This window comes from Idiotropiscis lumnitzeri, chromosome 21 (genome assembly GCF_059441095.1).
Source record: "Idiotropiscis lumnitzeri isolate Australia: NSW breed Sydney's pygmy pipehorse chromosome 21, RoL_Ilum_1.0, whole genome shotgun sequence".
NCBI lineage: Eukaryota > Metazoa > Chordata > Actinopteri > Syngnathiformes > Syngnathidae > Idiotropiscis > Idiotropiscis lumnitzeri.
The window spans coordinates 4,402,613-4,419,175 of NC_142411.1; the positions used below are offsets into that span (position 1 = coordinate 4,402,613).

The 16,563-nt window shown below is 49.8% G+C and overlaps 2 protein-coding genes across 2 annotated transcripts; both read left to right on the top strand.

The window, feature by feature from the left end:
• The first annotated feature begins 195 nt into the window (after positions 1 to 195).
• cfap61 (cilia and flagella associated protein 61) lies at positions 196 to 16,431 on the top strand. The gene is made up of 26 exons (XM_088286295.1): positions 196 to 232; positions 427 to 602; positions 673 to 823; positions 922 to 998; positions 1,248 to 1,315; positions 1,392 to 1,530; positions 1,781 to 1,913; positions 2,215 to 2,463; positions 2,562 to 2,665; positions 2,882 to 2,921; positions 3,066 to 3,202; positions 3,282 to 3,411; positions 3,519 to 3,596; positions 3,741 to 3,947; positions 4,023 to 4,151; positions 4,582 to 4,709; positions 6,126 to 6,218; positions 6,310 to 6,478; positions 6,577 to 6,754; positions 6,834 to 8,116; positions 8,186 to 8,513; positions 9,304 to 9,386; positions 9,473 to 9,678; positions 10,535 to 10,619; positions 10,709 to 10,866; positions 15,438 to 16,431. Exons 2-25 carry the CDS (start codon positions 457 to 459, stop codon positions 10,853 to 10,855), a joined length of 4,488 nt encoding a protein of 1,495 aa, XP_088142421.1. The 5' UTR covers positions 196 to 232; positions 427 to 456; the 3' UTR covers positions 10,856 to 10,866; positions 15,438 to 16,431.
• On the top strand, positions 12,186 to 14,181 carry insm1a (insulinoma-associated 1a). The gene has a single exon (XM_088286579.1). It carries the CDS (start codon positions 12,228 to 12,230, stop codon positions 13,323 to 13,325), a length of 1,098 nt encoding a protein of 365 aa, XP_088142705.1. The 5' UTR covers positions 12,186 to 12,227; the 3' UTR covers positions 13,326 to 14,181.
• Positions 16,432 to 16,563: the final 132 nt, after the last annotated feature.

The window sequence follows — 16,563 nt, forward strand, 5'->3', positions numbered from 1 at the left end:
CCTTAAAAATAAATAATGGCTTGGACATTATTCAGAAGTATGAGTGTGATTGTATATTTTAAAATAGTTTTCTCATAACTTTATTTATTTTTCCTGACGTCATTCGGTTACGTCACAAAATCGCCATGACTCTTCCCAGAATGCTTTGCGACCTCCAGTTACCATAACAACGACGTTTGCGTCCCAGGAACATGAGCGCGTGAATGTTTTGAAACGTTAGGAATGAGAAAAAGTAGGTTATTACAAGTTGTTTTCTTTTCACTAATTTATCTTTAAACTCAACTCCTGAAGTCTCACGGGACTACGAGTTGAGACAGTTGTTTTAAAACTACAAAGTTGGTCAAACCTTTTATTCACGCTTTCAGGCTTGTGTGTGGTTACTGTCTCAGATGCTTGGAAATTAAAACAATGTATTTGTGGCAGTAGAAGCTGAAGCAGAAGTCGTTTAAAGACAAGATGAAGAACACAATCACCTCAAGCAGCGGTCAAGTGGCAAGAGTGACCGTCAGGAGGAGTGAATGTGCGGATGCCGAGGCCATTGAACACCTCATCCGCCCTGAAGACGTGCAGCTTTTTGGACACGAAAACGTACTTCAACTCCTGTGAGTGCAAAGAACGTGCTGTTGGTCTAAATGGTCGAGATGACTTTTCTCTTCTTCTGCCCTTGCGTAGGGAAAAGGCCAACCTGGCGGTGACCTTGGCCAACGAGGAGGATGATGTGATGGCCCACGCATCATTCTTTGACCATCCCGCCGCGGCGCTGGTTGATCCACCTAACTGGGAATCTTTCCTCTGCAAACATTTCAAAGCTGATGCCTTAACGGTGTGTGCTGTGTACATTGATAAAAAAAAAAAAAAACCACTGCACTTTCCGTGTGTGCGTGACTTGTCATGTTTTTGTTGTTTTCGGCATCCTTTCAGCCTTGGAACACGCTCTTCCTTCATCTGTTCGTATCCCAGACCGCCTTCTCCACCGCAAGCTTTCAGCACATCCTCAAGTACCTTCCCTGCAGTTAGACCAGTGGTGGTTTAGCTTGTGCATTTGGTTTCCGAGCCTTTAGTGGGAACTTCATCCGTCCTTTTAATCAGCACTGTCACGGGCCTACCATAGCAAATGGCAACGCTATAAACAGTCAATGATTTAACAAGGATACATTATTTGTTGGAAAACAATAATTTTTAGAGCAATTAAGTACACGGTTGTTGGGAATCTCTGCTAACAATTGAGTGCTGTGTGTGTCACACAGTGCTGTGTTCAACGTCACGGCTGAGCTGGACTTTGTGTGCCTGGTGTGCTCAGCATCTGTCTGCTTGGGTAAATCGGCGAACCCATTCTAAATGACCCAAACTTCCATTCAACTCAGTGTGTGTGTGTGTCTGTGTGTAAGCAGAAGCGGCATTGGACGAGTTGTTGAAGCCCCTGCAGCGTCTGACTGCAGAAGAAGAAGAAGATGATGAAGCAGCTGAGCTGATGGCATGCGTGTGTCACAGACTGAGACTTTGTCCAAGACTTTATGTCCGGCCAGCCAGGTCATTTTCACATTTCACATTGCACACACACACTGACACAAGCGCATACATTCAAGCAAACTTGCTGCTTTTAAAAAATAAATGTATATATATATATTTTTAAGATTTATTTTGTTGCTGCAGTGAATATTTCGGCCACTGGGGGGCAGAATAGATTTTATTTAGATGGAGGCTGATTTAACATTCGACTAATTGGCTATTTCATGAGGTACACAATGTCAAGTGTTGAATTAAGCATTGCCTGTGTCAGAGTTGAAGACCACGATGACGTCATGCACATCGTGGCTCAGCAGACGAAGATTTTGTCCATCATGCAGCGGCCGTACTTCCTGTCGGAACTCATCGAGGCCCAGGACGAGAACAACCACGCCGCCGTGTGCGAGGTGTGTATTGTGTCTTGCACACTTAATGCATGTGGAAAAATAAATACTGCAAAATCCCGTCATGCATCGAATCTGCGAAAAGGGAACCGTGAGTTCATTGTATGGTAAGAATGGATTTGGGGAGGAAAGAAATTTTCTTATCTGTAAAAAGTGAAGAAATGTGCGGTTTTTGGGTGCAAATTTTCCACCAAAATTCAAATTAAAAATCCATTTGTTAAAAAAGATGGCGTAAAAACACTTGATTTGCTTTAGTGGGCCACATAAAATGAAAGTGATGACAATGTTGGGGTTGTCCCGGCAGTGCGACGGCACCATCACCGGTTTCATCAGCGTGACTGCAGAGGTGGACGTGAAGAGGCTGCAGGAACATTTCAACCTGAAGCATTTTGGCGGCTTGTGCAAACCCAAGCAGGACGCTGACGACACAGACGACGACGACGTTGAAAACGCTAAGCATGATCCTCTTCAAGGTGAAGCAGCGAAACCGCCGCAAGAACCAGAGGAAGACCCGCTTGAAGGACCCGATCCGGAAGGAGAAGAAGAATGCGAGGTTTAAAAAGAGTCTCCAACTGAAGTCCGTTTATTCGGACCTTTAAAAATAACGTTGGTCGTAGAAGAACTTAAAGACTGAGTGACTGTTCTCTCCAGGAGGAGGACGAGGAGATTCTCTCCACATCATCTGAAGAAATCTCAGAGGAACCCAACGCCTTCTGTATTCAGTTCTTCTTCTCAGAGAAGAACTATGAGATAAGGTGAGGCCCTTACATTTTTTTCCTGCATTTGCCTCGTAAATCACGCCCCCCCCCGAATGTATTCCTGACATCGAGGATGTCACAACGACAAGCTAAGGTCAAAGTAAAGATTTGCAGTTAGATGATCCACCAGCTGGTTCTGAGCTGATGGAAGGTCGCTGTGTTGCCATAGCGACCAGCAGCTTGCTTTCACTGCTCCTCCTCCTCCTCTTCCAGATCACTGGACTTGATTCCATACATATTCCAACTCTTCCCGGTGAGTGTGCACTTTGTCTCTCACATGGCTTTAACTCAAATGTTCCACAAACATCACAGTCACGCACAATGCATGTATTGCAAACCTTGTAACACTCAAGACGTAAGACGAATAGAACACTCAATGTGGTGAACGGTCCATCAGGATCTGGACTTCTGCATCATCACCGTCCCCACCTTGTCTCCGGACTTCCCGCTCCTGCAGAACTTCCTGAGAGTTCCACCGCGACCCGGCAGGCTGTTGGCCTCTGACCTCTACATCCTGCACCGCGACGGTCTGAGGTGGGCCGCGCCGCGCCGCGCCGCGCCGTACCCGTCGTGGCCTCAACATGTGGCTGTACGTTTTGGGGTGTTCTTCCAGGAGCGTCAAAGTGCGACTGGCGCTGGAGTCCGACCGGGACGGCCTTGTCGATCTGGTGAGTCGCGTGAGGGTGGGAAGAGCTGCCCTGCTACAGGATCTGGACCTCATCTTCAACGATGAAACCGACGTGGTTGGTACACACGCACACGCATGCGGCAACCTGATCTTGGTGCCGCTGCTAATTGGAACGGCAGCTGTTGTCATGCTCAACTTGAGCTAATGCAAATGTCGCCGTAGGTCGAGTGTCCCCTGCAGGCCTTCGTGGCCGACGTGGACGGCGCCGTGGTGGGGATGCTGGTCACCCGAGACGAGACGGTACGCTTCCGCAACTTTGTTTCAACGGGGCATCCAATCAGGCTTTTTTTTTTTTTTTTTTTACATTTTTTTGCGATAGAAGCCTTGATAATGCACCTGTGCAAACATGGTGTGTTGTGACGGCATCTGTTGTTGCCCCATCAGGACATGGAGTACATCCGAGCCCGCTACAATATCGAGAACTTCATCTACTTCAGCTATCACGACGTCCACGAGCACGCTCGGCTGCGTCACTTTGTGCTCCGCCGCTGCTTCCAACACTTCAGCCGGCATTTGTTCAAGGAGACACTGCGGCTGGCCGGCAAATCCAGCCTCTACCATCGTGTGTATCCGCTCGGCTCGGGCCAGGAGGTGCGCTCGACGGCGTCCCCGGAGAACGGGTTGCGATTGGAGCGCAAGTGAGCGCGTTTCCTCTTGTGCTCTCAGGACTGCTGCGTGGATCATCTGGACTTCATCCTGGACTGCGCCGTCCCCGTGCGTCCCCGCCGTCAGATCATCTACCCTCTCAAGGAGCTCGGCGCCAACGCTCCTGCCAGGAGCATCACTGACGAACAGGTGGGAAAAAAGAAGACAAAATTAAAACTTGTAAGGTCTTTTTTTTTTTTTTTCCTTTTACACTGCGTGATTAGTTTTGCCACCTCGGTGAAGAAGATAAAGATGGGACTCGCATCTGTTTGTGTTGCGTGATTGACTTTAATGTGAAGTAAATATTTAGCCCGGCGTGCACATTGACATGTTTTGTTGGCAACGTGAGCGCCCGCCTGCTCTGCCTGCGTGCAGATAAGAGATACTAAGAGCTTGTGTCGTTGAATTGTTGAAAGTCAAAGCGCCTGCGCTGGCTATTGAAGCTCGCTATTGTGTCACGCACAATTACATCACAACGGACGCTTTTGCGCTTGCACACCTAAGCGCTCGTCTTGAGCATGGTGGCCTTCAAAGTATTTGCACAAAGTCTTTGTGATTTTTTTTTTTTTTTGTCCCTCAGGCTCCGTTTGCTCTCAACCTCATCAGCCGCAAGCTGACCATGGAGCCCAAGGTCACGGTCAACGCCAGGATCGTCCTGGTGGGGGCGTCGGACACGGGGCTGTCCTTCCTCGAGGTGCTTTGTTTCTGGTGTGTTTACAGCATCATTTGTTCGGAGAAACCTTTCTGCACGTGGCTGGAGTCATCTTCCAAAGTCAGGTTGTTCTGATTGGACGCCCCAGGCAAAGATTTACTGCTGGTGGCCATTAACCCCATTAGCCCCCGTACACACGCCCACACACACGCACACACCCACGCCATCTGTGGGTCACGTCCACAGAGAGTGTAAACTAGGCCGTGCTGGTGTGCACAAAGTGACAGTGATGATCAAGTGGGGTGAGCGACAACAACTCCCACAATGCACCACATGCGTAAACACGCAGTCTGAGCGCAGCTTGATGCATTTAATCCCGTCTGTCAATTTGTATGTCAACTATTCCGCCAGTCAATTATCCCGCCGATGAACTTGTCTCTCACGTAGGCCACCGTCCTTTAAGGAGCAAGAACGGATTAAAAGCACTGACCTACATTTAACAACCTACATTTTTTTTTAATGATGTCACGCCATATATTATTTAATAACATTAATACACGTCCCGAGTGCCCATCATGCGTCATTTTTGCGGTCCCAAACGGGTTGGGGCCGACAATCTTAGGGTGTTCAATATTTCCCACCAAAAATCTTCACGCGAGTGGAAAGCCGACAACTTCCGAGTCATGACTCCTTCAAATGTGAAACAGAATGTAGCCAACCGAGAAGCGATCTGACGGTGGCTTCCGTAAGGCTGAAGGAGCAGCTGATAGCTGGCAGGCAAGAGGGCGGGTGCTCGTGAGGAGCGCTCGGCTGGCGAGATGTCGGCGTGGAGCCCGGCTGTTTGGCGCCGAGCATATCCTTTAATCAGCCTCCACTGTGTGGCCCTCAGCGCCCGTGTTTGCCGCCGCTAACGAGTTGACTAATGAGGCCGTTGGTGTACGCCCAACTGATGCCAGGGTGGATGATGTCTCAGGGCGGGCCTGCGGAGGGCCTCGTGTAAGGCTGGCCCAAACCACCGGCGTTCCAACAGCGCCGCTGAGGCTATATGGGGATTTTTAGTTGACATTTTAATCTTAGTGATTGAGGATTTGGGACTCGAACAATCTGACTGTCGTGGATAGCCCTAACAGAGTTTAAATCTCCCTCCAGGTAGCCGTTAGCCCGTCGCACCCCGCTCCTCTCCGGGACAAGGTCAGACGGATAAAGAGCTGCGTTGCGGGGTCATGCCGGCCGTCTGTTCACGGCTGATAACACAGCGCCGTCTCATTTGCATGCGAGCGGCCATCATTCACCTCAATCCTCCTTCTGTTGCAGATTAACACTTTTCTCCTTGTCTCAACTTGATGGCATTGGCAGCATTGTTTTTTATTAGTAGTATTAATAATAATAATAATAATAATAATAAGATTAGTATTAATAACAAGATTGTTCTTGGTGTTGCCAAGTGGCTCAAGTGTCTATCATCTGTGCAGCCCTCACCTGAGATTCAACAACCTCACCCTCATCTCCACGCATGGCTTCCCTGCCGACTGCGGCCTGGCCGGCGTCAAGTTCCTGTCCACCAGGCAAGTGAGAGCTTTTCTGAGAACGCTTTTGTTTTTGCCGCCCGGAAGCACATTCACTTGTGTTCTGACTGTGCGGCCCCGCCCCCTTCAGCCACGCCTACAGCAACAGAGAAATGGCACATCTGCCGCTGCGCTCCTGCGTTTCCGAGGTTGCGGCCAAGATGGTCGCCATCAACAGGAAATCCAAACATGTGGTGGTTTCCAGCGGCGCCAGGGTTCCCTACGATTACCTCGTCCTTTGCACCGGTCAGCAGTACCAGGTCGCTTAATCCGTCTGATCGTTCGTATAATTAAATACCATAAAAACATTTCTGTGGAAATCGGACGTAAAATGTGATGAGCTGATTTGTTTGTTCAGGTGCCGTGTCCGAAGCAAGTAAATCACGACCGACCCGACACTAATGAGCCGCAGGAGGAGCCGTCCTTTCCTTCCACGTACACCGACCCCGTGCCCTCCAATCTATTCACCCTGAACGACCCGCACGACTGCAACGCGGCTCGACAGTGGCTGCTCGAAAACTTTGTGAGGAGGAAAGGTACTCGCACACGCAAGAAAAAAAAAAAAGACTTGTGGCATGTTGAAAGCATCCCACTGACACTTTCGCCACCCTGCAGATAACGCCATCGTCTACGGAAACGGCCTCGACGTCTTCACCACCGTGGAGATGTTACTCCGGATCGGCGTGCGCGGATCCTGCATCCATCTGGTGCTGCCGCCTCCCAAGCACGCCGCAGCCAAGGATTGGCCGCCGGCCAGTGAGGGCACAAATGACCACACGCCTGAGAGCGCTGTCACCAACGACTTGTCGCCTGACAGTGATGAAATCAAAGAGCCGTTGAATGAGAGTGGTGTGAGCAAAGATTCACCTCTTGAGATCAACAACACTAATGATTCGCTTCGTGAGAGTGATGTCATCAATAATTCGCCCTGTGAGAGTGATGTCACCAATGATTCACCTCCTGAGAGTGACGTCACCAATGATTCGCCTCATGAGAGTGACGTCACCAATGATTCACCTCCTGAGAGTGACGTCACCAATGATTCGCCTCGTGAAAACGACGTAACTAATGATTCACCTCCTGAGAGTGATGTCGCCAATGATTCGCCTCGTGAAAGCGACGTCACCAATGACCCGCCCCCTGAGGGTGACGTCACCAATGAGAATGAGTCTCCTCGGGACGTCGTCAGCGACGTCACTAATGATTCGCCTCATGAAAGTGACGTCACTAATGATTCGCCCCGTGAGAGCGACGTCACTAATGATTCGCCACATGAAAGTGACATCACTGATGATTCGCCCCGTGAGAGCGACCTCAATAATGAGTCGTCTCGTGAAAGTGACGTCACTAATGATTCGCCTCGTGAGAGCGACCTCACCAATGACCCGCCTCCTGAAGCTGATGTGACCCCGGACCCGCCTCCCAATATTAATGACACCAATGATTCACCTCGTGAAATCGATGATGCTGATGATTCACCTGGTCAGGTTGATGTTACGAATGATTCACTGCCTCAAAGTGACGTCACAAATGAGTCGCCGCCTCGAAGTGACATCATCGACAATTCAGCCAATCAGATGGACGCCACCAGCAGTCCGATTCTGGAGAATGGCGCTTCTACAGACCCGCTTCCCCATAGTAACGCCACAAATACCCCGCCGCACGAACCCAGCATGGCCAGTGACTCACTTCCCGAAATGAACTCACCCACCGAGCAAAGAGGTTTATACTTTCCCGACGCCGGGGTGGAGAGCGCGGTGATGGCGGCTTTGAAGAAGGCTCAGGTCTGCATCCACCATGACTGCATTCTGATGCAGATGAACAACGGCGACCATCCTGATCCTCTCACGTGCGTTTCCTTCAGCACCGCCTCAGAACCACTCCGCCTGCCTTGCGGCGTAAGTCCACATCAAGCATCAATGATTCTTTCTATTCTCAGCAATTACACATTATTGTCTTCCCATCAGGTGTTCATCAATCTGTCCAGCCGAGGCGTGGACTACGACGCCTTCAGCAGCATCAACAGCTCCTTCCTGGTGTTCGACGGGCGGCTGGTCATCGACGGCGCCTTCCGAACCAACGACGCCGCCATCTGGGGAGCCGGCCCGCTCACCAAGTTCTCTCGCTCGTACTACAGCGACGAGTGGTCGCATGCCAACTTCAACTCCAAGGAGGTGGGTCAGGAGCTGGCGGCCATGTTGCTGAGGCACTTTGACCCCACGCTGGAGGCCCCCTGCAAGATGCCAAACGCAGTGGACCGCCTCGTTCCCATTTACAAGCGGCCCAAAATCCAAGGTGCGCGTCAACGCAACACGCTTATGCCTAGCTTACCAAGAGATACAGTGGCGTTCATTGGGGGCGATACTTTCCAGACGTCATTTGGGCATGCTGATACAAACTGCCATAGATGGGCGAACATAAACTGGCATATATGTTATAAACAACACATGTCGAGCAGCAATTCATACAAACAGAGCCTAGAAGAATACTGACAGGCATGTTTTCTCTGTTCTGTGAACGACTCGGCGTGCCGCTGCCCAAAGTGACACTACACTGAAAACACGGAACTCGAAATTCAGGCGTGAGTGTGTACTTTATTCATCCATCCATTTAAAACCAATTAAAAAAAAAAACATTACTTTGATAGAGTGTGCGCGCAAGGCTCGTAGCATCTCATCAAACAATCGGTCTTTATCAAGATCAACATGAAAATAATAAACACAAAAGTACATGAATAGTGAACGTTATTGTCTTTTGGAAAGGTTCCATTTTTGGATTGGATGTCATTATTGTTGTGTTCCTAATCAAGTGTCAAAGAGTGCCCGTTCTTCATTGCTGCTGTTTTCATGTCCGGCCACTCTTATTGTGACGAGCCTCCACACACACAAGGTCACATGAAGGTGACACAAACGCGGGCTCTCTGTGGTCACATGACCCCCATCACGGTGCTTCAACTGCGGAAACGTGTGAGGCTTGTTTGAGACAAAATTGGAAATGCTGCCCAAGAACTAAAATATAAAGTTGGGGGAAATAGTAAAAGTCAAACATTTTGACGTTTCGACATAACATGTTTGCATGTGCGCAGGTGGCAAGTTACCCGGACGACTAAACTATCTTCACGTGACCAAACCGGTCGCCAGCACCCCACAGGGACCTTCCGATGGACCCGTACGTCCCCCTGCGCATTTAACACGTGTGTCTTAGCCCTTTGAGCCTCGTATAAGAATTTTTTTTTTTTTGTGCCGCGTCGTCAGGGTCGGCGCATCGCGACGGGCCGCCCGGAGAGCGGCGACTACTTCTGCTTGTATCTGGACCGCAACCAGGTGGTGGAGACCATCACGTGTTTGTCCTTCAAGCCGCTCCCCGTACACAACCTGATGTGTCTCTACGGCAAACATCAGCAGCTCCTTGGACAGCTGCTGGTCAGACTGCACCTGCAGCAGATACACGACCTCTACAGGTACACACACACGCACACGCACACACACACACCCATGCACACTCCCCCCACACCCAACCTCAGTGGTCAATCAATGTTGTTTAACTGCTGCTGATGACCTGTCCGCCCCACAATGACTTTACGAGTCAGCCCAGCCACCCACTGTTGTGGCAATGGGGGGGGTGTCGTTGTTTTGTGGTAGGGGGGGGGCTACGAGGGAGGGGGTGACGAGTGGCGGTGAGTAGATTCGCCCTTTTGCTTTGTCCTGCCTGCCCCATCCACAAAGACAGATTGGGGGGATGCATAAACAGATTAGCAGGCGGCGGACAATAGGCGGGCATGTCTGCGAGGAGCTTCTAAGCACGGGGGGCAGGGGGGGTCATTTGTGTTGGAATATCAGAAGCAGGTCACACACTACTTGAAACACACACACACACTCACAAAGCCGACAACAAGAGGAGAAAGATATTTTGGCCCTGCTGTGGACATGCAAGGTGTGTGGATGAAGACATCCAAAAATGGATTCATTCAGTCAGTTGGATTAATTTTGATGTGTCTCTCTCTCTCTCTCTCTCTCTTTCTCTCTCTCTCTCTCTCTGTCTCTCTCTCTCTCTCTCTCTCTCTCTCTCTCTCTCTTATTCTCTCTCTTTCTCTCTCGCTCTCTCTTTCTCTCTCTCTCTCTTATTCTCTCTTTCTCTCTCTCTCTCTCTCTCTCTCTCTCTCACATATGCTTGTTATAAATAAAGTGCTTGAAGCCTTTTTTTAGGGAACAAATTAGTCACTAATTTGATCTGGCAAAGTGCTGCTTGTTGTGTCGTTAAACGAGTCCGTGCCGCCAGAGAGCGATCGTGTCTCAAGTCTGCACTTGTTGTTTTAGCTTCTTCAGGCAGAGTTGGTGTTTGGCCATCTTTCACGACCGTTTCTCCGATTTCGAGGAGGAGCTTCTTGAGGCCGACGCCAAGGTTTGTCACGCCCGAATTTTAACCCAAACAAAAACCAAACCTCCCCCTCGTCCTTACCAACTCACGCTGACCGGCCTGATCACCGGCAGGTTGACTGCGAGGATCCTCAGACCGCCGCCCCTCGCGACCTGATGAAGAACCCGACCAGCAGAGCGTCGCTGAGGATCAACGCGGCCAAATATTTGTCTTTCAACCGCAACCTGCTGCCCATGTTCACCTGCCCTGACAACTTGTGACATCATCACAGGTGACTTCAGCATCATCATCATCACATTTGACCGAAGGTGGCACGCAAAGCACACACAGAAGTCCAGACACTTTCAAACTCATTTGAGTTCAGAGGCCAATTCGATCTCAAGTGGGCCGGACCTGTGTATCTTTGGCTCAATAAGCTTGTAATAACAACTGCTAATTAAAAAATTCTGAAAATATGCACATTTATTAATTATTATCTCGTTACAAAGCATGAGCGAGCTGTAATTTCGTCACCAAAAAATTGGATCAATCTTGTTTTGCAGTTCCATAAATGGATGACAGGGTTACTTCACAGCTGTATGCTAATGAGGCGCGCTCTCGCTCAGACACACACATACACACACACGCGGGCTCAAAGCAAATCAAAGCAAACAGCTGGTGTGACGACAGGTCATCCCGTCAAATCCGTTACGTTAGCGTCACAATGTGTTGAAACGTACAAATAGCTTTGTTGTCTTTATTATTATGACAATTTAGTTTGAGAAGAGCATTTTCTATTATTAACTTGAATACTATTTGAAAGATTTGACGAAACAAGCACGGTCAATTATCATTCATTGAAGACCAGTCTCAAAAGTGCGTGCTCGCGTGTGTCGGACGCACTCATGCGTAATGGATGAAGACGGTGACTGCTTTGCATCACAAAGACTTCACTGCCGTGAAAAGGAAACGACATAAAGGGTCAGAGGTCACATGGCGGTGTGTGTGTGTTTGACTTTGTGTGATATTGGCTTAAAGTTGCACATAGTTTAGTTTCTAGGATTTTTTTTTTTAAATATTTTTTTCTCTACTGTACTTGTCCTTACAGTGCGATATGAATCCACTTGTGTTGGGTCGACTTGAGCAAATTAATTTGACACAACAAAATGAGCTTGTCAGACAAAGGTGGCACTGTGTTGTCATGAGGCTGACAAGAAGTCATCCAAGCGTAAAAGCAGGCCGCTGTGGCGTGTGCCCGGGTCGACGACATGCGTGGGGGAGTTGCCTTCTCAGGGGAGGAGACTGTGTGTGTGCGTGTGTGTGTGGGTGGGGGGGTGTGCGTGCACACACACACATAAAAGCCCACAGGTACATCTGCTTGCAGTCTGCCCTCATCAGCACACACACCGACACACACTCTCCTCCTCTTTCCAATTCAAGAGGGAGAATAAGGGAGGGGGGCGAGTAACCTCCCTCTGATTGGTGGTAAACGAAGCAACAGGGAGGAGGGAGGGGTTCAATACGGCCTTAAAAAGGGTGTAGTTGACGAGGAGCAGCAGAGACCCGCTGAGACCCGACCCCCTCCCTTAGTCCTGTATTACCACCCCCCCCCCCCACTCAGCACACCCACTAAAGTGCCTTGAGCTGGTCAACATGCCAAGAGGTTTCCTGGTCAAGAGGAGCAAACGGCTCAACCTGGTCTCGTACCGCTCAAGATGCAAGGATGAAGCGGAGAAGCGGAAACCGTCAGGGGCTTCATGGCAAGAGCGCGCACGCGCATCCATGTGCACCCGCTGGCCGGTGCCACCGTTGGCCTTGGCGGTGGCACCGGAGCGCGAGAGCAGAGCCATCCGCTTCGGCATCCCGGAGGGGGGGTACCGGACACTCTGCAGCCCGACTCGGCCGGCGAGCGGTGAGCAGGAAGCCGAGAGGCACCCGGTTTTGGGTTTGGCCTCACCGGTGACGGCCGAGGCCTTCCCTGCCGCGCTCACCGCCCTGGGGCACCTCTTCAACATGGGCTCCAGCACCGCCGCCAAACGAACCGCCGACCCCGAGCGCAAAGTCAAACCGGCCGCCAAGAGAGCCAAAAGCATCCGGAAGCTGCACTTTGAAGACCACGTCACCACCTCTCCCGTTCTGGGACTGAAGATCCGGGCCGTTCCGGCGGCTGAGCACCGCTCTTCGGGCGGAAGTGACGGCGGGCCCCCACGTGGCGAGTTCGTGTGTCAGCTCTGCCGGGAAGCGTACGCCGACCCGCTCGGTCTGGCTCAGCACCGCTGCTCCAGAATAGTCCGGGTGGAGTACCGCTGCCCCGAGTGCGACAAGGTGTTCAGCTGCCCCGCAAACCTGGCGTCGCACCGCCGCTGGCACAAGCCCAAGGCGGAGCCTAAGGGGCGCCCGGAGGAGGCACCTGCCCCGGGCTCCTCCGAGTCCGGTTCCGAAGGAGAGGACCCGCATGAGTGCACTCAGTGCGCCAAAAAGTTCAAGCGTCACGCCTGCCTGCGCAAACACGTTGCCATGCGGCACGCCCCCATCGACCTGAGCAGAGCCGCCGGCGCGCACTCGTGCCAAACGTGTGGCGAGGCCTTCACCGGCGCCGAGGCGCGCCAGCGTCACTTCCGCTGCAAACGTTGCCCGACCGCCGCACACAACTCGCCCGGACTCACCCGCCACCTCGACCGCTGCACGGCCAGCGAGTGGTCAGTGCCTCTGCCTCGCGTTTCTGAGGTTGCGGGCTCCAATCTGGGCTAATTCCGTCTTCGACCCAGCTACACTCGAGACTCGACAGCTGTGAATGTCAATCCGTGTTTGTCTCTTTGGCAACCAGCCCGTTCTCTATATGCGACCAATATGTGCCCTGACAGTGACTGGCGACCAGTCGATAATTTGTCTATATGCACCCTGTAATTGGACGGCGACCAGTCCAACTTTAAGTCAACTGAGGACAAATGCGGTCGAAACTGGACGGCTGTAAATCTCCATCAAAAATTGCGATGATGTTTGCTTTTAGAATATGTTGTCGAAAGAAACTATGAAAATCTCTCAAGAAATAATAATAATATGACAGCAATGAACTCAAAGGGGCCCGTGCTGTTGGGGGGGGGCTTTCAAGCGTTTTTGCCCCAGGAGGACACCCAGTGGGCATCGGATATCAATTCAACATCACGATGACATCAAAAATCATTCGAGTGATGTCGTCATAACGTTGACTCGACATCCGATGCACACTTGGCATTTTTTTTTTTTTTTTTGCATCCCATTTCGGAATCTCGTTCATCCCTGTTAGCGCGCTGACGCATGTTTAGCTTTAAACCAGATTTTGGCTCTTCACATCGCAAGGTAGCAAAATAAATCAACTAGCATAGCCGCGAATGCCTTTTGACTTTAGAAACTGCTGTAAAATTGCCTTCATGCTCTTTTATTTCATTTAAATTCTGATTGAAGCCTTCTGTATACTATATGACATTTTACTCCTATTTATGTATTTATTTATATGTGTATTTATTTCAGTAAATTATTCATCTGGGTGCGTAAAATATCAACCCGTGTGAGAGAAGGATGTGTTAAATCAACTCTGTAATCATCTCTCTCTTTTGCTTTCCCTTTCGTTGTGATCGGTGGCTGTTATTTTTGCTTTGGATGTTTCTGCACTGTTTTGCTAAATGTCCAAAAAGAATAAAAAAAACTAAACAAAAACAAACTGGTGACCTGTCCGGGGTTCTAAACAAAATCATAAAGTCAGCTGGGATCGACGGCCCGCTCAGCCGCCACCCAAATGTTGACAAGATGTCCGATTGTTTGGAAAGTGCTGTCGTTGCTGATTCAATGAAGCGCTCACATAATCTGCCCGCAGCTGCGACGGGATGGCGGAAAATATGATTAGCGAGTGTTGTGGCGCAGGTGAGCGCGGATGATCGGACCGCCCGCCATGTGCTGCAGATCGCAGCTCAGATTAGAGAAAGCTTAATCGCCTTCTCCATGTCAAGCTAATTAAAAGAGCAGCGACTCGTAGTTCTCTTCATAAAAATCATAAAATGAAAACGCTAGGGCTGTGGCGTGACCAATTACCAGAAGTGACCTCTGCAAAGGGGGCGCCGGGGCATCTATTACGCAGGACACCTGAGCCACTTGTCAACAAAGCATCAGCCAGTTGCCATAGCAACCGAGGCCCACTGACAACTGATGAACATTCATTGCGCTTCTCTAACCAACAACGCTGGCTCATTCCTCCACGGCTGAATATTAATCGGGCTCGTTTGTGTTTTTCTCTGCGTCCTCGTCATGGTTTTGGTCACCGTCATCCGTCGCCTGAAATGGTGGGTGGGCTCCCCCCAGTGTTTGTGTTCTGGCTTCTCCACACAGGAACATGCATGAGTCCCCGCGCTCAAGCAGTAAGCAAGCAAAGCCGTTTACACTTTTGTATCTACGTACATGTTTGGACATGCCAGCACTTATTGCGTGTGTGTGTGTGTGTGTGTGTGTAGGGGTGTGTGTGTGCATGTGTGTCACACACACTTGAGACGTCGTACACCCTGGCGACACTAATGAAGGCTGAATGGAGTCATGCAGGCGGCGGCGGCGTAATTGAACCTCAGAGACACTGAAAGCTTGCTCGTCATCTTCATCTCACCATCGTCATCCTCACTCAACGCTAATATTGTCCTACTTGAAAACTTCAAATTTTATTGCAAGGACGTCCAAGGTTGAGCCCCCAAGACCAGTCGTATGTTTTTATTGTCCTCATGGGGAATAATTTAGCGAGGAGGAGAATTTGAAAGATGTTCAAGTGTCCGATCTGTTTCTGTTGAATTTGTTTTGGTTCGATTTTGCTTTGTTTCATGTTCTGTCATGTTTTTTCTTTAGGTTCCTGTTTCTTGTCAGCCCTGTCCCTTGTGTGGACCAATCAGCTCTCTCCAGCCACTCGTGTCTTGTCCAGGTGTGCCTCATGGTCTTGACAGTACGTCGTCATCATCTTCAGTGCTTCTCCTGCCTTATTTTGCTCAACAATTTTCAGAACTTCAATTCAGGATTTTGTGATTTTTTTTGTATGTGGCACTCGTGTGAAAACGTTTAGAGAACCCTGATTCATTGAAAGAGACCTGTTTGAATCGTGGATGCTGTTCATCTAATATGAAGACAAATGCTCATCAGTATTGTTGTCCTCAAGTCAAATAATCCTGCAAACAACCCCCCTCGCCTCCAGGGAGCGAAACAGGGGAGGGGCAGGGGGAACAGTGATCTGTTACCTGGCAGCTGCGCCGCAAAGATGTCGACACTCCCTAGAAAGAACACTCAGCATCTTCTCATTCATCCGACAGCAACGACAGCATTATCTTTACACAAAAAAAAAAACAACACCAAGCATTCACGTTCTCAACCTGGGCAACAACGTGAATACGAGATCCAAATGATAGATCCAAGATCTAGAGGACATTCGGCCTCTCTTAACTTCTTTAGCGAAGACTTTATCAGTTCATGCAATAAGGCTCAGTTCCGATTGCACCAGTTTAATTGGAAGCCATGACCTATGAACTGTGAGGCGGATGCGCCAACCTGCCTAATTGTGCCCTGGCAATTGTCTGGTGACCAGTCCAGGGTGAGCCCCGCCCCCGGAGGATATTGAAGTGTGCTACAGAAAATGGAGCTTGTAAATGTCAGAGTGCTTCTGTTTAAGTGTAGGCCACAAAAGAACGTTTGCGTGCGGTTTTGGCTCCCTCTAGAGGCAATTGATGGAACCCAGGTGACTATCTTTTGTTTATGTATTTATTGTGTAAGCGCAATGGTGACTTCCAAGTGTGAGGCCAAGCAATCGTGGATGTTGACGATGCCATGAGCTGGCAAATAGTAATTCAAAGTTCAGTTAGTTATAATTCTCTTTACTCCATGGAGACAAAGCTTCAAGGTGATTTAACAAAAATATGGAAATTATAAAGTGCATCAGACTCATGTAATGGCTTGTATTGTGATGGAGTATTGTGATTCAGCTTTG